The following is a 23494-nucleotide window of genomic DNA, read 5'->3' as shown; positions in this document are numbered from 1 at the left end:
TGGGGCAGGGTTGAGGGTTATTTAAAGAAGGGGGGCCCGAGTGAAGGGGTTGGAAGCCAGTGATTCCCCACCCTTGCTCCATCTAGCTCTTTCCAGTGCAGCCACTGCCGCCGCCCAGGAGCCCTCGTCCCCTTGCTCGTCCCCCTCCTCGTTCCCGCTCCAACGCCATGGAGCCGGACACCGCCGCAGTGGCAGCCACCGTGGCAGCCTCTGATGCGACCGCCACGATTGTGGTCATAGAGGACGAGCAGCCGGGGCCGTCCACCTCTAAGGAGGAGGGAGCGGCCGCCGCGGCCACCGAAGCCACCGTGGCCAAGGAGAAGGGCGAGAAGAAGAAGGAGGTAAATAGGAAGGGGGTGTGTGTGCGGTGGACAAATCCTGCGCCGGGCCCCTCCGAGGGGCCCAGACCCTGACCTTTGGGCGCCGACAGGTACCGCGGAGCTCGGCTGGGCTGGGGGCGGCGGGCGCGCGTGGTGGGGGCGGCGGAACAGTCTAGCATTCGCTCCCCTCCCCCTTCCCTTTACGCCTCCTGGAGGCCGGGGGCGGGGCGCGGGCGCGGCGCGGGGCGGCGGGTGCCCGTTATCCCGGGACTTGGGGGCTGGGGAGCCCCTCCACAGCCCCCGGCCCGCCTCGCGTTCCCGGAACTGGGGTAACGGGGTGGGGGATGGGGCCGTGCAGGAAAAAGCCTCCGCCTCTCCCTCTCCTCTCGCTCGCTCCCTCTCCCCCCCCTTCCCGTCGGCCTCTGCCTGGGAAATCTGGGCCCTTCAATCCCACACTGGCGCAAAAGGGGTTTTGCTGGGGGCTTATTTTTTGAAATTTGAATTTCCAGGTGCCGGTGGTTGGAAGGCGGAGGACGATAGGAGAGACTTTTATTTCTTTGATTGGCAATGTCGGCCCCTTGGGTGGCAGGGAAAAAAAAAAAAAATCATCCCTTGTTCGTTTGGTCCCCGCCTGCTGAGTTAGGCGGGGGTGTCACCCCGAGAAAATGAGCTCTCAGCGTTGTACCCCCGCCACCTCCCAGTCCAAACCCCAAACTGAGGCACGGTGGACGCTGGCTTAGGAAAATTTCCAACGTGTGCACCCTCACCCTCTCCTGCCCCGCCCCCGACGGTATAGTGTTTCACTCCAGGGCCACCCAAATGGTCCCCCAATCCGGCCCCAAGCCTTCCAGGCTTCCGCCTCCCTTTCCTAGTGGGCGCTGCTGGCTCCTGGACACACGCAGGTTTTTAAAAAAATTTTTTTTTTTAACTCAGCGTCGCCAGGATGAACTGCTGCTAATGTACATAAGGGGACGGCTCTGACACCTATTAAAGCCAGATCCAGAAAAAATATGTATTATCTCCATAAGGCATATTTCATATGGGCCGAGACGTGCAAATAAAACTATGAAACTCGTTGAAAAAATTGAGATAAAAAAATAGGATGGGGCATAAGGATTTTTGATGTATAATAAAATTGTGGAACGGATCGTTTATGGCTGGATTTTTTTCCGTTTATGAGTAGACATATCGCAATTTAAAAAAAAACGGTAGGTAATTAAAATTATGCTTTAGAGATCTCCAGTGGCTTTGTCTGGATCATTATATGATACTATACGACCAAATGAAAAGCTATTGAGGGAAATTAACACCTTTCGCCGCGAATTAGAGTAATTTTAAATTCAGCAGTTGCTTCAGTGACATATTTTACTGTTACAAGGTTGACTAAACAGAAAGACAATTGTAGTGCTAAGTGAAAACCATAGAAAACATACGCATATTAGGATCTATGTGGCACTTGGATCGGTAAGACAATATCGATGATTAAAGCTGGGCCAAATACCAAGCATCAATATAAATCAATGTTGGGAAATTCAGGAGTGCGTCTAGGTGCCTTTTATTCCCTAGATTGGGTAAATGTAAGTGCTCCGCCGTCTTTTGTATGGCAGTAAAGGTTGTCGAATTTCCAGGGTGTATAAATTTTTTGAATTGTGAAGAGACTGGGAATCAATAAAAAACCTGTATAATCACTGAGAGTTGATGCATATATATTCCTACAACTCTGTGGCCTGATCAGAAATTGCACTAATAGTATCTCATTTGTCCGCTCAGCGTAGGGAAATGAGGTGCTGCCTGGAAGGAACTTTCTGGATATCTGAAGTTTACTAATTTAGTCACTACATCTTTTTAAATTTTTCCTTAAAAATCTGAATAGTACCAAAACATCTACTTAAGTGCTTTCATTTGTACCATTGCTTCAAATAAAGTAAATCGGTACCTCCCCCCAATCTAAATATTTACACACTGCCTTGATGCCTTAAATGGTGTCCTAAAAGTGCAGATTAAATACCTTTTTCTCATGTCCGCCAGTTATTGTACTCTGACAGTGATACAAAGGCATTTGAGACCTAGGAGGTTGTTTCCCCTCAATTAAATAACCACCTCCCAGACACTTCGGTATTGTGTTGACTTTTTCATAATTTTTCAGTCTCCTCCATCAATTGTCAGGCTAACTATCACTTTTTAGACACTTCATCTACTTTCATCAGAAAGAATGGGTTTATGATAAAGGACATGGATGTAACAAAACCTTTCATTTAAAACAATTGTAAAATACAAAAATACAAGGGATCCAGCGGAGAGAGGGAGATAACCTGGACACCAAGCAGAAGGGCTGTTACTGCAATGGAAATTAAGTTTTAGTCCTGGGCTTCTGCCATCCTTTCTTGCTGTTGCCAGTGTGCCTTCTTCTAGTGGTCGTTCCCAAGTCATTTGCTGCTGCTTTTATTCTCTGTAGAATGGGAAGCCAGATTATCAAACTTGCTGGAACTGCGTATCAAATAAAAGAAAGTAGGCTGTGAATGAGAGCATTTTCGTGATGCATAAAGTAGATGAGAGTGGATTATCTTGTGACATTTAGCTACAGAAGGGTATTTTTGCTTACCTTCTGGACTTCTTGAACTTCCTTGGTTTAAGTGACAGTTGGATAACCTAACGCTGTGAAAATTAGAGTTGGTATTTTTGGTAATGAAAATGTCAAGAAAAAGGTCATGGTCTTTAAGACAGGGCATCTTGGTGACCTTGTGCTGCATTCTCATGGCATCTAGACTACCAGATGATAAAATCCATAAGGAATTCATTAGAATATCTTAGTCACCTTTTATCTTTTCTTGTATGAGAGGGTTTATTTGTGAAAACATATACAGACACAAATGGAAAGGTTTAGAAGGTAGGTATTTTAAAATTTGTTGTGGAAGATAGTGCCAATTAAGTAATTACCTACAGCTTTTAATGGCAATGCTCAAGGTTAGGAATTTTAATTAGCATATAATTAAAATTTTATGGTATTCTACCACAAGGTAAGCAAAAAAGTAAAATGTTCTTCTAATGTTAAAGCTTTAATTTTCTATAAGTGAAATTTGTATCCCACATTATTAGATATGTACTTGTGTATATGAGGGAAAGTAATTTTGAAACTTGAAAACTAGATTTCATTTAGCTTTTCAGGGAATGATAAAGGTGTGGATTTTGTTATCCAGTTTTCCTTGTTGCTTTGAAAATAAAATGGGGTTTCTAGTATATGCGACAGTTTGGAAGTGTGGTATTGAGGGCATTTTAGTAGCTTCTATTCTCATCCATCCAGAATTACATTCAAAACATCCCACATACATACATATGAGATGCTGTAAATCAAGATGGCTGTTATTTGGGCTAAGAATAACTGACCAATATCTGATCAGTGCTCCAAAGGAGAACCCTGACCAGGGTCAGATTCCATAATCTTAGTCTGGATTTCCTCAAAATAGAAATTTTAGTAAATGTTAGAAAACATTTATTAACTACTGGAGCCATGTTTTTCTTATGTTTAAGTTCACATTCTTCTGTTGATTTATGACCTAAGTTTTCAGGAACAGGCTGTCAAAAGCCATGCTCAAATGGACATAATTTCTTTAGTTTTCACAAACAGATTTGTGTTTTGACTTTGCAGTCTGTGTTAAAACTGCAATACTCTCCACTTTGGTGCTAATGGGTAGATTTGTGTTTTTATTATTTTATTTCTTGATTTCTTACAGGGAAGGAGGTGTATTCTACATATCTATTTATATTTACAAGTACTAGCTTTGTCTTTATAAAGGATAGGATGTATGAGATAACCCCCTAGATAATTTCAGTATTTTAAGGTAGCTGATTTATATTACTTTTCACTAAATTACAATTTTTTAAAATATCAAAGGTTAATAGTTAATAGCCCTGAGAAAATGCTTCTACAAAATATTCGTGTTTATAAATAGTTTTGAAAGGTTTTCTTTCCAGTAGGAGAAAATTAACATAAACCAAAAGTTTGAAACTGTACTATTTCATTATTTTAAATATAAATGATTGCACTGCAGTACATAAAACAGTTTAAATGTTCTAATTAGAATATAAAACAATATTAAAAAATCATATCTTTTCAGGAACAGAAACCACAGTCTTTTCTTCTGAAAGTTTGGCTTGTTACATAAAGAAGTGTTTCTGAGAATTAATATTTACTTTCCTTGAATTCTTTGGTTTGTGGTTGATAATAGTCTAGATTTTAAATCTCCTACTTGGTGGTTATACACTTTCTTACACTTTAAATTAGACAGTAGGTGAAAAGGCTCATTTTCCCACCTTTTGGTTTTTATTTTAATTAATGTTATTTCTCTGGCTTTCACAATTCTTCGGATTTTTTTAAAATTGGACCTCAGGTGCACAGAACTGGATTAATCATAAGCCCTGTTCATGGCATGCTCTCATCATTGGTCCAGGCATGGCCCATGTTGATTTATTTATTTAGTATTTAATTACTTTTTACTTTCTTCAAATGAGAATGTTGACCTTGCTTTGCAATTTGATGATTTATTTTCTTTGAAATTCTAGAAAAACCTTTCTCCATTTCAACTCAAACTTGCTGCTAAAGCTTCTAAATCTGAAAAGGAAATGGATCCAGAATATGAAGAGAAAATGGTAAATATGTTCTTGGCTAGGATAGTGAATACAGTAGTTGATTTGTATAGAGGACATGTGAAAGATTAAAAAATATATGTGTTTATATAATGAATACAGAATCATAGGTTTTAGAATTGAAAAGTAATTTCATATATCATCCGCCATAATAGATTTTTGTTGGATAAATGAATCTCCTCATTTTCGGATGAGGAAGTAGAGTATCAGAGAAATGATACGGAATAGCTGGGGCTGGAAGGCACATCTCTTCACTTTTGTTTCACACTCTTTACCCCATAATAGGGTGTTTTATGCTAGAAATATTTTATCCACGAAGTGAAAATGTAAGTGGCAATATCAATATGGCTGAGAGAAAGCAGGTCACAGAACCAGCCTGGTATTTTCTTCTCCCTCTCACCTTGCTCTGGATATGTGAATGAATGCTACACATTATGAAACATGTAATATGGTAATACATTTTCCTGAGGGAAGGCTATTTGCCCAGTGTATGAAAATATTACATGCTTAAGCAGTATAACCGTAATTACACCCACCTACGGCTTTGCTCTACATTTAATTATTTAATTTTTAGTCACTAAAACCCATATTTTAGCTTTAATTTAAACTAGACTTTTATGCCCTGGGATCATTCAAAACCAGTGAACTTGGTTAACTGAAAAGAGAAATTAATAGGCAGTTAGAACTGATTTTTTTTTGTCAAGGGGTTGTTTTTGAAGTAATATTATAAAAATTAGTAGAGATGAAGTACATTTTTTGGCTGTTCATGGTGATTTTACAGAACTCCATGCCTTAATGTTTAAGGCCACATCTAACGTAGACAGTTAATGTTTTAACAACTCTAAAAACAACATTCCAGTGAGGATAACGTAAAATGGAAAGGTTTTGGCCTCCTTCCAGCTACTGGTCTGAATGTATTTGTCTAATTCTTACATTTATGTTAATGAATTCTTGTAAGATTCTGATGTTATTAATTATGCATCCTTCATTGGTAATCAAATGTTCTCTACGCTGTGGTCAGAAAGTGACTGGGAATTAAAAAATCACCTTCGTTTTTTTCTTTATCTTGATCTTTTAAGATTTTTTTTAGTGGAAAAAATGTTTTATTGCATTTATTGGTATAAGCTATATGACCTTTTAAGATTTATTGGGAAACTATATATCGATTTTTCTTTCTTTCTTTCTTTCTTTTTTTAATATCTTTATTGGAGTGTAATTGCTTTACAATGGTGTGTTAGTTTCTGCTTTCTAACAAAGTGAATCAGCTATACATATACATACATCCCCATATCTCCTCCCTCTTGCGTCTCCCTCCCACCCTCCCTATCCCACCCCTCTAGGTGGTCAGAAAGCACCGAGCTGATCTCCCTGTGCTATGTGACTGCTTCCCACTAGCTCTCTATTTTACATTTGGTCGATTTTTAATTGTTAACATATATCAACTATTTCACTGATATATGTGTGCGTGTATATTTTTTCTCCAAATCCTCACTTTCGGGAGAAACTTTATATACTCTTAGCATAAAACACAATTTTCCAGATCACTATACTTGAAGAGAGAAATGTATTGTACCATGACATTGAAAGTATTTTGAGACAAGATGACACTGTATTCTAAGATTTAAATTGTTTCTAGGTGAAGCTTGAAAATTCTTGGTTGGCTTTCCAAACCATTCAGGATTTGCCTTTTGACCCCAATTCTTTAAGCAGAGTACTTCTTATTGAGGCATTTCTTAAGTCTGTCGGATCACTTGGCTTCTACTCAAACCATCTGAAAATACCATTTTCAAATTCTGCTACTTACTAGCTGTGGGAACTTGGGCAAGTTACTTACCCTCTCTGTGCCTCAGTTTTATCATCAGTAAAATGGGGATAATACTAGTACCTACCTCATAGGTTTATTAAGAGAATTAAATGGGTTAGTATGTTTAAAGTGCTTAGAACATAGTACAAATTAAGTGCAATATAAGTATTTGTTAAATTTTGAATGAACACAAAAGGAAATCATTACTTTTTCTTTTGTCTTGTAAATTAGAAAGCAGATCGAGCAAAGAGATTTGAATTTTTACTGAAGCAGACAGAACTTTTTGCACATTTCATTCAACCTTCAGCACAGAAATCTCCAACATCTCCTCTGAACATGAAATTGGGACGCCCTCGAATAAAGAAAGATGACAAGCAGAGCTTAATTTCTGTTGGAGAGTATGTTGGCATCTGTCTCTCTACTTTCTTCCCTCTCTCCTTCCCTCCCTTCCTCCTGCCCCACTTCTACCTCCCTTCATACTTCCCTTCCTTCTTCACTTATTCAGTGTGATTTTATATTAAAAAAATATGGTTATTGTCAGTTTAAGTATGTTTTGGAGGCAACAATATTTCTTATCTCAGTAGAAGTCAATAAGTAAAAATGTAGGCTGGTTCTACCAACTTCTAAGCAAGACTCTAGATAACCCTTCTTTTTTCATAAAAGATATTAACAGTGTATACTGACTTAATTGACACCTTAGCATTTGGGTTGGATATGAAGGTATTTCTTTTTTCATTTCAGCTACCGTCACAGGCGCACAGAACAAGAAGAAGATGAAGAGCTGCTCTCGGAGAGTCGGAAAACATCTAACGTGTGTGTTAGATTTGAAGTGTCACCTTCATGTAAGTACTTCATCATGTTGGTGTTTTTTGTTTTCAGTTTAGTTTTAGAAAATTTTACTTGGTTGTATTAATGAAATTATGAGAGCCTTGATTTTTTTTTTTTCAGATGTGAAAGGAGGACCACTGAGAGATTATCAGATTCGAGGACTGAACTGGTTGATCTCTTTGTATGAAAATGGAGTCAATGGTATTTTGGCTGATGAAATGGTAAGGAGTTGGTAGCTAAAACACACATTCTCAGTTATCAGTAATTTTATGTAAATTTGAAATACCTGAGCTGAACTTCCCCCCTGGGGTTTGGAGGCTAATTGTTTTATTTAGTTATAACATAAAAGGCATTTGTGAAGTCTAGAATTGTTTCTTTAAGTAACCTCTAGAACATATACTTTCACAGGCCACAAAATTCTTTTTGAAATTTTCTCAGATGGTATAAAAAAAACCTCCTTGTACTTTTGTTGATGTTTGCACTTTGGCCTCCAGGAAGCTCAGAGCCATAGTGAATACCAAAATGGAGCATCTCTGTAACTTTTAATGGTCTGCCCATTGTGTCCTTTGTGCCTTTTCCTATTCTTTAGCTTTTAGTCTTACTTTCCTTGGCCCCTCTTTATTTCTTTTTGACCATTAATTTATGTTCCATGTTTTCATTGTAGGCTACCTGAAATCCTTTTGGGAATGAGGTGGGGATAGAAACCAAACGCTAAATGAATGAATGTATGCATGAGTGAATGTAAATGCCTCCATGTGTGATCAAACAAAGTGTAAGGAACAAAAAAGTGAAGAGCATTGTTGAGTCTTGACAGTAGAGTGCCAGCTGGGAGTCAGGAAATGAGCTAAGGAATGATGGACATACAGTTGTCCCTCCATATCCGAGGGAGATTGGTTCTGTGACTCCCGGGGATACCAAAATCCATGGAAGCTCAAGTCCTTATATGAAATGGCGTAGTACAGTTGGGTGCTCTGTATCCGCAGTTCTCCATCCGCGGATTTTGATCTGTGGTTGGTTGAATACCCAGATGTGAAACCTGTGGATTTTGAGGGCAGACTGTGTAAGAAAATGACCAAAGAGAAAAAGTAAGGCCATTTAAGATGCTAATTCATCAGGTCAGAGGAGTATATGAAGACCTGGTTTGGCATTTTAAGACCAAATGAATAAGGTGGGATTTAAGAGAGGGCAGTGATACTCATATATGTTACTCTGGAGCCATATTTGCAATCACATATCCATATTGGCCACATGACTATTGATGCTCTATAGCTTGTAGTGTAGTAGTCAGTCCCGTAGGTACTCATCCCTGGCTAAGCAACTGTTAGGTGTGTGGCAAGTCCTTTAAATCAAAGGTCCTTATATTTAGTATTCTGGGTTGGAAACTACAGTCAGCTCAGACAGGGAGGAGCTTAGTTAATTGGACAACAGAAAGATCAGGATATATCTCAAACTCCTCTTGACTGCAGCCTGTCTAAAGATCCTTCATATTGAATTTATGCTGACACCAGCTATGTTTTAATTACTAAAAAGGGGAAAGATACTTTGAGTATAGAGAATTTGGAAAAAAAATTGAGAAAAAATTAAAAGTAAGTTATAATTTTGTTACCTCGAAATAACCATAGTTAACATTTTGGCATATTTCTTTTTAGTCTTTTTCCTCTGGTTGTATTTATTTTGCATAGTTGAGGTCATATTATATATGATTTGGTATTCTGATTTCTTCACATTCATACATATTTTCCACATAATTAAAACATTTTGGTAAAAATAATTGTTAATTACTGCATAATAATTAATCCTAGGGAGGTTCCATAATTTTATTCATTTCCTCCCTTATTGCTGGTCATATGGATTGGTTGATAGTATATATTATATATATGTATATAGTATATGTTGATTGATATATATGTATATTTTTGATATATAATAATACTGTTATGAGAACCCTTGTAATTTAGTTTTTCTGCACCTCTCAAATTATTTCCATAGGATTTCTAGAAGTGGACTTACTTGGTTAAGGAGTATAAACATTTTAAGATTTTAATGCATAACATCCATAAAACTCATCTCATAAGTGAAATATCAGATAGGATAAATGCTATAAAAATAGCTTTAAGCTTAGGTTTATAAAAGAAATGTATACCTTGTATAGAGATAAAGCCAAAAACTGTTTTGAAAGGTCATACAGCATAGGACATAGTTCCCTTTCCCATAGGTTAGGTAGTGGATTCATGGGTGTTCAGTATATTATTTTTTAAAAAGTCCACTGGACTAGGTGATCTCTAGGGTCCTTTCTGGCTGCAAAGTTCATTTATATTCTGTTCTTTTATGATTCCTTAGGTCTTCAAGGGTGTGAGATGCAAGTATAGAGCTACATGCCCCTTGAAATGCATAGTCTGAATATTTCATGTCTGGGCTGTAATAATGTTGGGGTCAATGGGAAAGAAAGAGCTGTATCTAAGCAGGCTGATAAAGGAAATGTGTCTTTGTGAAATACATGAAATTCCTAATTTTGCAAACTAGTAGAAAAAATAATATAGGTTGCTAGCTCCTTTAGGAGTAAAAGTCTCCTAAATAGAAAATTGCTTTGTTGAGCAACTTTGTAACTGCAAGTTCTTAGCTTCTTTTTGTGCTCAGGGTAAGTATTGAATTGGAATGGTTATTCATTAAAAAAAAAAAGTCTTTTAACTTTTCCCTATGTGAGATAGTTGGCAAATATCTTTTGTGAAGTTGCTGCTAACAAATGTTTCATTAAATAAAAAATGTTTATGGATTTTTTTTCCTTGTGATGATAATGCAGGGTCTTGGTAAGACTCTACAGACAATTGCTTTGCTTGGTTACCTGAAACATTACCGAAACATTCCTGGACCTCACATGGTTTTAGTTCCAAAGTCGACTTTACACAACTGGATGAATGAATTTAAGCGATGGGTCCCATCTCTTCGTGTTATTTGTTTCGTTGGAGACAAGGATGCGAGAGTAAGTGAGAAACAGGTTTAAAAAGGCAATCAAGGATAACATCATTTCTGGGGTTAAGTTTTATTGCTATAAAAGACATTCGAGTTGACTGCTACTACTAGATATCACTTAAGTTGTGCTTACTCTTTGTTAGGCTCTTTTGTAAGTTCGTTTTATGTATTAATTAAGCTAATTCTCACAACACTCCTGTGAGGTAGATGTGTTACCTATTCATAACAGAAAATCCATTATTATGCTTATTGGCATTTACTTTTAACTAGCTCATTAACCTAAGCATTTTGAATTGCACTTTTAAGTGATTCTTTATTTAAAAAAATCTTACTTTATTGACAGTATATCTTATCAGCGATTCTATCGTTTGTGCTGTTTTGATGCCAAAAATGTATCCATTTGCATTTCAATTTTTTTGTTTAAATTTTTTACTTTTGACTTTGACTTGTTTACATGCACACATGCACACACACATGAATGGAACTTTTTCTCTTTGTACAGAGAGCCTTGTGTTTTGTGTTTATGCATAGACAGAGCTTTCAGTTTTGATCTTTGAATAGAAAAATACATGTGTGCATACATTCTTAGATAATATCAGAAATTCTGTGCTCTTCTTTAAAGTAGCTATTTGTCAATCTAGTAGGCTACAATTATTTTAGGACTGTTGAATTAATCTAAAAATAATGAATTATGCAAAAATACCAAAATGAATAATCAGCTTAGAAAGCATATTATTAAACTTGGTCTTTATTTTGCCTCCAGAGAACATAGTTTAGAGTAAAGATTTATTCTATTTTACATATTTAGATAGGTTATCAAAAGATATCCTCGGAAGAATGGTAGCATAATGAATTATGTGATTTTATTCTTATCATTTTGCTTGAAGAAAAATTACTTAAAGTTATTTAAATTTAACTTATAAATAATTTAAATATTGAAATACTGAGCTCATAAATATAGAATTACAGGCTTGATTCTTCCTTATGCCTAATATTTCGCAGTAGCAAATTAGTCACTTAGAAATCTTTCTGATTGCTGCTATTATATAATGTAATACCATTTCTTATAAAATTTTGTATTTCTAAAGTATTGATTTGTTTTGCTGAAGTTATTCATTTTATTTATTTATTTATTTATTTATTTATGTATTTATTTCTTTTTGGCTGCGTTGGGTCTTCGTTGCTGTGTGCAGGCTTCCTCTAGTTTCAGCGAGCAGGGCTGCTCTTTGTTGCAGTGCAGGGGCTTCTCATTGCGGTGGCTTCTCTTGTTGCGGAGCACGGGCTCTAGGCGCGCGGACTTCAGTAGCTGTGGCTCGCGGGCTCTAGAGCACAGGCTCAGTAGTTGTAGCGCATGGGCTTAGTTGCTCTGCGGCATGTGGGATCTTCCCGGACCAGGGCTCGAACCCATGCCCCCTGCACTGGCAGGCAGATTCTTAACCACTGCGCCACCAGGGAAGTCCGTGAAATTATTCTTGAAGGTCATAGATATTGAGAAATATCTAGGCTTGTGTTGTCATCATGTCTCAGTAAAAATGTATGTCAGTGGTTTTCGACTATATTAGTGGAATCCAAGGGTTTCATGAAGTGTCTCTGGGAGTTTTCAAGAAAGGGTGGATGTATTTAATTGGTGACTGCCCTATCTCTACCCCATGGGAGGTTGAAATTCTTCTAGACACTTCAAAAACTTCTTAATCATGAAAACTAACCTTCAAAGTCAATGTCTTGCAAATTTCCACTCATTAATGGGTTGGGGTTCAGTTTAGTGGGTGGTGACAACAAGTTTTTAAAACATTGAGATAGAACAGAGTAGAAAGTAGCATTGAGGCTATGTATTGCTTCTTTCTATATACACGCCCTCAAACATGTATGTGTATACTGGATTGCGACCTAAAATAAAATTTTACTGTGGGCCATGGTCAAAGAGTTTGAGAACCAGTAATTGTTAATTACATAAATAATTAATGTGCCATATGCAACACTTAAAGATTGATGTCGTTATGTGTAGAGAAAATCCAGATCATTATTTATAGACAGATTTGAACCTTTGTACCACATAGGATAGATATATTGGATCTTTCTATTTTCCTGGCCTCCTGTAAACACTTTATGAGGTCAGTATTTTGGTAATAAAGTATTTGATGTAGGCTACAGTAGGTATTTAATTGAGGTAGGAAATTATTAGAGAAAATCCTGATCCTGTTTGAAGCTAATGTAGTCCTGAAGTATTTAGAGGTATGATTCCTAACCATAGTTTTTGACCCCTTCCTTTCACACTCCAGAGGCATCAAAGGTCATGGACATGGAAACAGGAGATCTGGTTTTAATTCTGTCTTTGCTACTGACTGTGATGTTGAATGAATCTCAAAGGGCCTTAATTTTTGTCACCTATAATATGAGAGCTTTTGGATTATGTGATCTTTAATATTCTGTCAAGGTATTTAACTCTGAAACTATCAAGTAGTTACACAAATTTCAAAGAAGAGCTAATTTAAATTAAAATATGTGTATGTTCTATGAAACTGTACGAGGAACCATTAAACTGAGTATTTCACAAAATCAAATAAGGGTAAGGTATATGCAGGACTAAATAGGGTCTGGCACCCTGGTTCTTTTTATTTTGCCTCTAACTCCCTAATGTCTTAATTAACTTTTTGAATACCACTTCCCAGGGAGCAGCTGAGATCTACAAAGGCCTTTTATCTGTCCTCTACTTCAGTCCAGGCAATTCTTTTATACATAGTGGGCACTCATTGAATATTTGTTGAAAGAGTCCCTGGCGTGTTTGATGCATAACTGAATTTATGAAATAATGACTTTGCAGTGAACAGTCAATTTTGTTTATGCACTGTACTTTCAGATTTACAGTACTAACCAGTCCCTTCTCAATGTAGATTTTGCTGCTCCCTGTTAACCTTTGTGGTTTTATTTTGACCCGTAATAAAAAATAATCTGGAATTCAGTTAATACAAGTTAAAAATGCTTTCAATCAACTTGGCTACCACATTGGCCACTGCCTATGAAGATTTAAAAATAGTTTTAAATAATCTCACTGTTTTAAATAGACTCATGTACTAGATAAAGCAAGTCCCCTTTATAAAATCACATTTGTAGCCTCATAACATCAGGAATTTCACAAAAACATTAGTGGGCTTTCATGACCCCTTAACAAAATTTATGACTCATCCCTGCTAGAAAGTGAAGGAGACATACAAGAGATTTCAAAAGGTTGGAATCACTCATGTATGTTGAGCTTTTTCCATTTATCGAAATGCTATCATGTTGGTAATGCTGGGATCTTGGTAAGAGTATGGTATCAGAAAGTAGTTCCTTTGCCCATGTCCTTTTGATCCTTTGTGGTATGAAGAGAGAGCCTAGTAATTGTCATCTTCTGGTGATATGAACTTCTCCGGTTCATCGAATATGCTGTACTCGTTTAAATGGAAGCCTTTGCTTCTCTTTTGTTGATGAAAAATATTAGCATGTCATACAGATAATTGACTACAAAAGTATCTTTGGGCCTCAGATTTCCTATCTCTAAAATGGATGAGACCGAATGATTCCAAGGGTCTCTTAGAATTCTTAATAGTCTGTTGGTGCTTTAATTCTGTGACATCTTGTCAACATATTCTAATATAAGGAACTTTATTTTGCATCAGGCTGCTTTTATTCGTGATGAAATGATGCCAGGAGAGTGGGATGTTTGTGTTACTTCTTATGAGATGGTAATTAAAGAAAAATCTGTATTCAAAAAGTTTCACTGGCGATACCTAGTCATCGATGAGGCTCACAGAATAAAGAACGAAAAATCTAAGGTAAGCTAGTTCTCAACATCTTTATTAAAGTTTTCTTTTAACTACCATTTCTGTTTGTTTACTTCTCTGTATTCAGAATTTAAAAAGTGATAGAAGATTGTGATTTTATTCACAGAATGTGAATGAAAATCAGTTTTTAAAATGATTTTGAAGTTTAAATGATTGAATATAAGACAAATGAAAATTGAGCCCAGTTTTTATGTAAAGAAAATTAGGTGTTCATTTGCTATAACTGTTGCAGCCTAAGTAACTCTGTTATGCTACAATATTTTAATATTTTGGCAATATTTGGTGTATAAATGTCATTTGCATTGGTTTATTTTTTGAGGAGCTACCTTACGTGTATTCATATGGATTAGAAAAAATCATTTCCTAGAATTATCTGACTTGTGTGAATTAGAGTGTGGTGTTAACATTGAAAAATACCAACATTTCTTGCCATTCAACTCCATCAACAGTAGGAAAAGCGTCAATTATTATGATGAACCTCTCTTTGGATCACTGGGCTGCTTTGGGAGAACCAGGGACACAACTGAAGCAAAATCACCAGGTGGTGCTTTTCAAATTAGAGTTAATACCCGATAAGAGGACGCATGTTAGAGAATAATTGTTAATTTAAGAGCACTATAAAAATGTGCATTTTTATTGATAAGATTACTGTTCTTTTATACTTTTTGTGCTTTAATTTTTGTGGTTTTATATTTAGAAAGTTAATATAAGATATTCGGGGAAAATGGGCTCAAGTGTGGTGCTTAAAAATTGTGACCAGGCCAAGTTAGAAGTTGGCTAGGCATGGTGGATGAACATGATTGGCAGGGAGAAGGCGATACTGTTGTATAAAGTGACTAGCCTGAATTCCATAGAGTTCTGACTGTTTCTGTGGACCCAAAGTGGAAAAAATAAATTTTTTAAAGTGGGGGAACGGTCTCAGGTGTGACTGTGATCTGCATTCCTGTAAGTGTAGAAATGCCTAGAATATTTTGTTCAGTTGTGCTTCACTGTGGCAATGTCACCTGAACCAGGATATTTTGCCACAGAAAATTAATTTTCAAGTTTTATTTTATTCAAAAAATGTATTGGGTTGGATGAAGAACTGATGAACATTCTAATAAATAAAACAATGTTGACATAACTATTCTTTTTCTAGCTTTCAGAGATTGTTCGTGAGTTCAAGTCAACTAACCGCTTGCTCCTAACTGGAACACCTTTGCAGAATAACCTGCATGAACTCTGGGCACTACTCAACTTTTTATTGCCTGATGTCTTTAATTCTGCAGATGTAAGTTTGTCATATGTTTTAAGTGTAATTTTCTTGTGTTCACAGACATCTGTTTTCAAAGCATAGAATGTAGATTGAAATTGATAGTTCTTTTTCACTTGTAATTCTTTATTTGTGTTTTGATTTTCTCAGAAAGGTGCTCTTAACTAGAAATTTTTTCAAACAGGGATATTTAGAGAAATAATGTTTCTTTTCTTTGAGATTATCCTGCCTGTTAAACTTTGCCTATATAATAACATTGCTACCACAACTTATGACATAAGGTAGACTGAGTTCAGAATAGTGCTTTCTAAATTTTCTTTTAATTAAATTGGAAGGGTTTTCTGCATACTAGTTTGGCAGGTGGAGTCATTGAAATAATCTTTAATTATTGCAGGTATTAACATTTGGTGAGTACTAAAGAGTTTATAATATGTGATGTGAAAAGCAACATATTTTGTAAATGTATGATTTATACTGTTTTTATCATTAACACAAGGTTATGCTAGTGCAGCAAACAGAATTGAATGATTTAAGGAGTTTGGAGCTTGATTTTCCTCATTACTGATATTAATTGATAATAAAAAGTACCAAGTTCAGCTATCTATTGGTTTGTATACCTTATCTTGCTTTTGTTCATTTTTACTGTTTGATTAACATTTTCATTAGCATGTTTTCGATTTTTTATTCTTATTCCTACTCCTTTTAACTGGATATAATGCTACTATGGTATGGGGAAGCCTAATAAAAGCTTTTTAAGGAAAAACTGCTGATGGAGTGCCTCTATAATGCGGTTCAAATTTTGTTAACTGCTCCAGTATTTTATCTGTTTTCAAAGTAAATAATATTGGCCATCACAGTTAACGTATTTTTGACAGTGCTTTTAAAATGAATTATTGCTATATGAGTTGTATAAGAATTTATAGAATACTGAATTTATTAAAAAAAACAACTGTGCACTTACTGCAGAATTTTCACCCCTCCACAGGACTTTGATTCTTGGTTTGACACTAAAAATTGCCTTGGTGATCAAAAACTTGTGGAAAGACTTCACGCAGTAAGTAATAGCAGACAGGAAAATTTAGTAATTATATATATATATAACTGAGTTAGAAAACAAGCTGCTATAGAATCTGTTTGAACTTGTGGATTTGCTTCTGGGCTCAGTCTCAGTGTTTTTCCCTCTCAACTTTTTTAATAGCCTCTTTGGGAGGCAAACTCCTACTATATCCTCAGCTTCTCTATGGAACAGCTCTTTTGCTTTGGCTCTCTCCCCTGGATAATGTGGTTCTCTCCCATAGAGGCTGTTCACTCTCCCGTACCCCACAGGTCCTTGAGATTGCATCAGTATTCTCCTAGTTCCTCAATGCCATTTCAAAACCATTGCTTCTCCACTGTCATGTGTAAAACTCTTCCTTTGAGGCTCAAGTTATCTTGCAAGTCCATCCTCCGTCCATTCTTTTATCTGTCATCTATTCATTACCAGGTGACCCCCTCACATTCATTGAACACCAGTTTTCCCTTCTTTGTTAACAGCTTCTTGTATCCTTCTCTTTCACTCATATTACTCCATTTGTACCTGTCCTGTTATCTCACAGAGATATCCAGTGCCTGGACCCCTGCTTTACCCCCATCTGTCAGACCATTTCTGTTACATTTTCTGTATCCAGCAATGAGCCCATTTTCTATCACTTGAACCACTTTTTTTTTGCCAATATCTCAAACTCCCTTGCTCTCTTGATCTGCCATTTCTGCCCTAAAAGCCCTAAACTGGAATTATGTAACTGTGTCTCTGTCCTATGGGTTTGAATTCTGCTTCTACCACTTACTAGCAGAGTGACCTGCTCTGTACTGGGGCTGCTCAACACTGATAAAGAAGATTACACCCACTGTACAGGTTGGAGCCACTACAGTTTCATGTTCCCTAACATAAGTTGGGATTTGATGATGTTGGTGATCCTTCAACATGGCCTTCTTCAGCATTCTTTCTCATTTCCTAGAACAGCTATTTCAGACTTTCCCCAGTCTCCCCAAGACCTCTAACCCAGGTGTTCCCTGCCCTCCTCCTTTCTCAGCAAGTACCAAGTACCATCATTCCTTTCTCAAAGAGAAAATAGAAGACATTAGGTAGGAACTCCTTCAAGGATATCCATCTTCCAAGGATATCTGCATCTGTGTTACCCCTGTTTGAGTGGAAGAGGTCTTCTTTCTCTCAGCAATGGCTAATTGTTCCAACATGAACCCTGGATCTCATCTTTTCCTGTTTCCTTATGGACTTTTCCCCTTGATTTATCCTTTTTATTGACTGAATTTTCTACCTCTCCTTCCATGTTGGCTCTTTTCCTTCAACATGTAAATATGCTTAATTATCTCCCTTATTAAATCCTAACCCACACTTAGATGCCCCCACCTCACATACACAGAACAGTACTCCCTCAACACTTTGTCCTTCTCGAGCTCTGATTCTGGTTTATTACCTTGATGGCTAAGCTATTTGAAAGTTTAGTTTATCCCCTCTATCTCCACCACCAAATCTCCTATTTGCTCTTTTTTTTTTTTTTTTTGGCCACACCATGCGGCATGTGGGATATTAGTTCTCGACCAGTGATCAAACCCCTGCCCCCTGCACTGGAAGCGTGGAGTCTCAACCACTGGACCTCCAGGGAAGTCCCTATTCACTCTTTTTTAAAATGTACACCTATAATTTTAATTGGCTTAGTGGAGTTTTGTGAGGAAGTGGGTATAGATGCATTTGTATTTTTTGTCTGCTGTTTTTAACGAGAGTCTCAATCTCTCTTTACAAATAATACTAAAAAAAAAACCCCATGTATTGTCCACTTCTCCCTCTCTCCCCCTACCCTGGAAAAATGTAAACTTGATGTGGCAGAGACCCTGTCTATTTTCCACCACATTGTGCCCTGTGTGCCTGGTCCAGAGTAACTGCTCATTAAACATTTATTGACTTGAAGCCCCAACAGTCATCATACTTTATGTAAATATTTATTTAGAGTTAAACAGAACAAGTCCAGAAACAAATGACCTTATGTAATAGGGAATTTATTGTAAGAATGCAGAGGAGTAGAAGACAAATCTTCCAAGAATCTTGTAACACAAGTTGTAGTACAGCTGGGCCTCTGATAGCACGAACTTGGTCAACTCTGGGGAATGTTTACTCTGTCTCTGGTGGGTCCTATTCACTCCTGAATCCATTGACCACTAGCTTTTATCCATTAAATACAATTGAAACTTACCTCACAAGTGTTTGTGATTTTTTCAGTTACTTAGTTCAGGGTATACCTTTTGGTCAGTGCCCTAGCGTCTCTGTAATATTTAGTACTGCTAACCACTCCTGCTTTAAGAGCTTTCTGTTTAGTGTCTGGGGTATGGGATGGATTTTCTCTTACCTCTTTGGCTATTCTTTTCAGTCCCCATCATGGGCTTTTCTTTCTCTGTCCCTGAAAGTTTAGTGTTTTGTAGGGCTTTGTCTTTGTCTTCCTTTTTCATTTGTGCTCTCCCTGGGGGTTCACTCCCATAGTTTCAGCTACCACCTCTATACTTGTAACTCCCCAATTTCTCTCTCCTTGTTTCTCTCCTAAGCTCTAAACTTACATATCCCACTGCCTTCTGAGTCTTCTGCCTAAATGTCTCACAGGCAGTTGAAACTCTTAAAAATGCCACTTAGACAAATTTAAGAGGCCCAAGCAGGAAACCAGAAGTCTTCTTTTACACTTCCCTTTTCCTTACCTCCCATGGATCTCTAGTAATAATAGCCACAGTTTACTGATGTCTACTGTGGTTAAGCTCTACACATGTACTACCACAAATTGTCACAGCAGCCTTGAAAATAGGTATCTTTATCCCCATTTAAAAATGCTTGGCATACATATATACCATAAATCTATATGTTTTGGATGAACGGATGAGGAAACAGGTTTGGAAAAGTTAAAGAACTTGCCCAGCTCACAACAGCTAATCAGGGACTGAGCTGGATGTAGAATCAGCCTGATCTGGGTTTGATTTCTGCTTCTACCACTTACTAGCAAGGTGACTTTGGTGACGTTACTAAAATTGAAATAATTGCCTTTCCCTCAAAGATTTATTGTAAGGATTTAATACTCTATCAAGTTCATGGCGTAGTATTTGGCACATTGCAGGTCCTCTAGAGATTTTTTTTTTCTTGTGATAGAATTTGCCTTGCAGGTATATACTGATTATTTCATGTTTTTTTCTCTTTTCATTCGTATCTTCCTTAACATTGAACCATTTTTTCCTCATTCATATATTTAACCATTTTTAAATGGCTTGAATTTTTGTTTCATTTTTAGATACTCTTGGATCCATACTCTGACCTCAGATTTCCTCTCAGGTTTAAAAATATTGTATGACAGCAGATTTTTAAAAAAAGGATATTTTGTACTTTTTCAATAGTCAATAATCTTATTGTCTTAATTTTTAATGTCTTTTCTGCCATCAAATCATGAATGTCTAATTTAGGTCCCCTATTCTGAGTCTCTAATGGGCCATTTCTTGGTTCTTTTTTACCAAGAAAGTTGGCAACTGGTGTTGGTAGTGTTTTTCAGATTATACAGTGGGAAGTAAATTTCACATTAGGGTGTTGTCAATGAAATAAATGGTTTATAATATTGAATGTTTTATAAACTTTTATAAAAACTCTCACTTTTTAGGTTTTAAAACCATTTTTGTTACGACGTATAAAAACTGATGTAGAGAAGAGCCTGCCTCCTAAAAAGGAAATCAAGATTTACTTGGGATTGAGTAAAATGCAGCGAGAATGGTGAGCTATTTTATTTCCATTAGAATTTATTTATTAAAAATTAGCTTTGTAGTGGTTCAGTTGTGCCTTTAGTTCAAAAATTACATTTTTATGTTTAAATGCCAAGTTAAGTAGTTCAGATATTTTAATAGAAAATTGATGAGTATTTTATTTAACCTTTAGGAAAGGGCATGGGTCTTCGAGTCTATAGACCTGTGTTTGAGTCAGTGCTTTGCCTCTTAATAGCTATTTAGCTTGGACAAGTTATGTAATCTCAGTTTCCCTTCTGTAAAATGGGGATAATAATACTTACTTATAAGGATGTTAGGGTTAAAGGGGATAATGTCACTGGCACATTTGTTAGTTATTCTTGCTTTTTCCATCAATGAAAAAAGCAAGCTTGTATTGATAAATACAAGCAGAGCAGGAAATTGACAAGAGGAGTCACAAGGAATCATAAATTAGATAAAATTAAACATGTTAATAATGTAATAATGCTACTAAGAGAAGCAAAATGTTGCTTATATAAATAAAATTAGATAATTTATAATATACAGTGACTTCTCTATTATTGAAGCCAGTATAGAGGACTTGTAAAGAGTATATTTCTCTGGACTCAGACGTTAAGATCAAACCCTCGCTTTGTCCCTTTCTGTGGCTCTGAATAAATTGTTTCACTTCTTTTAGCTGCCTGAATTTCCATCTGTAAAATGGCAGTGACCCTAGTACTTATCTTGGAGTTGTGAAGATTTAACAAGATGATTCATATACCTGGCACTTGCACTCAGTACAAGTTGGCTGTCGTTATAATTAAATATTATTACTGTCCAGGTGGTACGTAGGTCTGTTTTCTCCTGGGTGAAGGTCTAGAAAAGACAATAAAAATGTTTATAGGATCAGAAAAAAATGACCTATGAAGACAGGTATAAGAAATTGCAATTGTTTTTAGCTCAAACAAGTAAAAGCCAGATACCAACTTTCAGCAAACATTCAGATGTAGTTGTCTGAATTGTTATCAGCTGATGGCAATTTTTAGCAATGGATAAAGCAGGAGGAAATAGGTTTACAGGCAACATACAAGTTAAAATATTCAGATCTTCACTATTTTTTGGCTTTGCTGATCAAATTTAGTCTCAAATCAAATCTTTTTGTTTTTCTTTAAATAGGAATCTAAGCAGATCACCAAAGGGACATTAATTTTTTTTCCAAAGGGACATTTCTTGATGGCATTAAGCCTTTATAATAGTCGATGATTAATTATAGTTTAAAATTTTAGGTATACAAAAATCCTGATGAAAGATATTGATGTTCTAAACTCTGCTGGCAAAATGGACAAGATGCGGCTCTTAAACATTCTGATGCAGCTTCGAAAGTGCTGTAATCATCCTTACCTGTTTGATGGTGCTGAACCTGGTCCACCGTATACCACAGATGAGCACATTGTTAGCAACAGTGGTAAAATGGTAGTTCTTGATAAACTGTTGGCCAAACTCAAAGAACAGGGTGAGTTACAAATCTTCAAATTAATGTGAAGTAACTTAATATTGTATATGAATAACATTTTGCATAATCATTTGTCATTCATTCATTCACTTGTTCAGCACACATTGTTGAGTATTTACTGTTTGTCAGGAATTGTCCTATGGGCTGGGTATGCAAAGACGCACAAGACAACAGTCCTTGCCTTGTAGATGCTCACAGTACAGCGAGGGGGAATAGTTGCAGGTCATTGTGATAGTGCTGTGATATGCTGAGAGATTGGGAGTTGGGGAAGTCTTCACAAAGATGACGTTGAGGTGAGCACGGGAGAATGTGTAGGAGTAAACCATGAGGAAAAGGAAGGGAAGGGTGTTCCGCATCTTCAGTGAAGCAGAGATGTGAAAGAAGGGAATGTGGAGCTTGTGGTATCTGGGTAGAGTGGCAGTGGATGAGTCTGGGAAGATGGATGGGGCCATTACAAAAGGCCTTTTACACTATGATTTAAGGAGTTTGGACTATTTTGAAGGTGATGGGGGTGGTCATAGAAAATTTGGCTGTGGAGAGTGATGTGATCAGACTTGTATGTTAGGAAGAGAAGCTTGGAAGCAGTATGGGGGTGTATCTACTGAGGATGAGAGACTAGAAACATCCTCAGGATGGAGTAAAGGCAGATTTTATTTTATTTATTTATTATTTTTAAAATTTATTTTTTATTTTTTTATCATTTAAATTTTATTTTATTTATTTTTTTATACAGAAGGTTCTTATTAGTTATCTGTTTTATACGTATTAGTGTATATATGTCAATCCCAATCTCCCAGTTCAACCCACCACTTCCCCCCTCTTGGTGTCCGTATGTTTGTTCTCTACATCTGTGTCTCTATTTCTAGTAAGGGCAGATTTTAAATCATCTCAATATGCGTGGAGGATTTTGAAGACCTTAAAAATGTGTAACTCAACAAATGCATACTTCTGTATAGTATCGTTGAAGGTGTGTGTTTGTGTTTGTGTGTGTGTGTGTGTGTGGTTAGTGGAGTGTTCATGTGCTATGTATTTATATTGCATATGATGTTTACTTTTATTTTTGTAACTTTCAAGTTAGTTTTACACAAGATGAATAACTTGGTTTTTTTTGGTGAAATGTTTTAGGTTCAAGGGTTCTCATTTTTAGCCAGATGACTCGCTTGCTGGACATTTTGGAGGATTATTGTATGTGGCGTGGTTACGAGTATTGTCGACTGGATGGACAAACCCCACATGAAGAAAGAGAGGTGAGGAAGAGAAAATAAAACAAGACTTGAAAAATCAGAGTTCAATTGAGCCATGTTTTTAATCATTAGGTAGTTTTGAACTTTGGCCTTTTCTTTAGCTAGGTGCATTGAATTTCTCACTACCATCTCTCTCTCTTTGAGATCTTTAGCTGGACTTCCATTACGCTGGCTCTTTACAAATCATTCTTTCCAAGGTTTTCAAAGACATCCTAAGTTATCTCTTACATCCTTACCTCCTCTAATCACTGCTGTCTCTGGCCTTTTGACTACTTGTTTCTCAGTTTACTCTTTGACCCCTGATTCTATGTCATTTTCTTTTCTTGATTTGCCTCCT

The 23494-nt window shown here is 36.7% G+C and overlaps 1 protein-coding gene across 5 annotated transcripts in view; it reads left to right on the top strand.

Annotated features, from left to right (window-relative positions):
* SMARCA1 (SWI/SNF related, matrix associated, actin dependent regulator of chromatin, subfamily a, member 1) overlaps positions 1 to 23494 on the top strand; it is a 69403-nt gene continuing 45909 nt past the window's right edge. For all 5 annotated transcript variants that reach the window (XM_059910836.1, XM_059910837.1, XM_059910840.1 and 2 more), the window contains exons 1-12: positions 1 to 341; positions 4881 to 4967; positions 7000 to 7166; positions 7510 to 7610; positions 7717 to 7817; positions 10397 to 10576; positions 14223 to 14378; positions 15526 to 15657; positions 16625 to 16693; positions 20322 to 20431; positions 21687 to 21913; positions 23039 to 23160. In XM_059910836.1, coding sequence (XP_059766819.1) covers positions 168 to 341; positions 4881 to 4967; positions 7000 to 7166; positions 7510 to 7610; positions 7717 to 7817; positions 10397 to 10576; positions 14223 to 14378; positions 15526 to 15657; positions 16625 to 16693; positions 20322 to 20431; positions 21687 to 21913; positions 23039 to 23160 — 1626 coding nt within the window. In that variant the 5' untranslated portion in view covers positions 1 to 167. The remainder of the gene's footprint in view (positions 342 to 4880; positions 4968 to 6999; positions 7167 to 7509; positions 7611 to 7716; positions 7818 to 10396; positions 10577 to 14222; positions 14379 to 15525; positions 15658 to 16624; positions 16694 to 20321; positions 20432 to 21686; positions 21914 to 23038; positions 23161 to 23494) is intronic.

Source organism: Balaenoptera ricei, chromosome X (genome assembly GCF_028023285.1).
Source record: "Balaenoptera ricei isolate mBalRic1 chromosome X, mBalRic1.hap2, whole genome shotgun sequence".
NCBI classification, from domain to species: Eukaryota; Metazoa; Chordata; class Mammalia; order Artiodactyla; family Balaenopteridae; genus Balaenoptera; species Balaenoptera ricei.
This window is presented reverse-complemented; position numbering and strand designations above follow the sequence as displayed.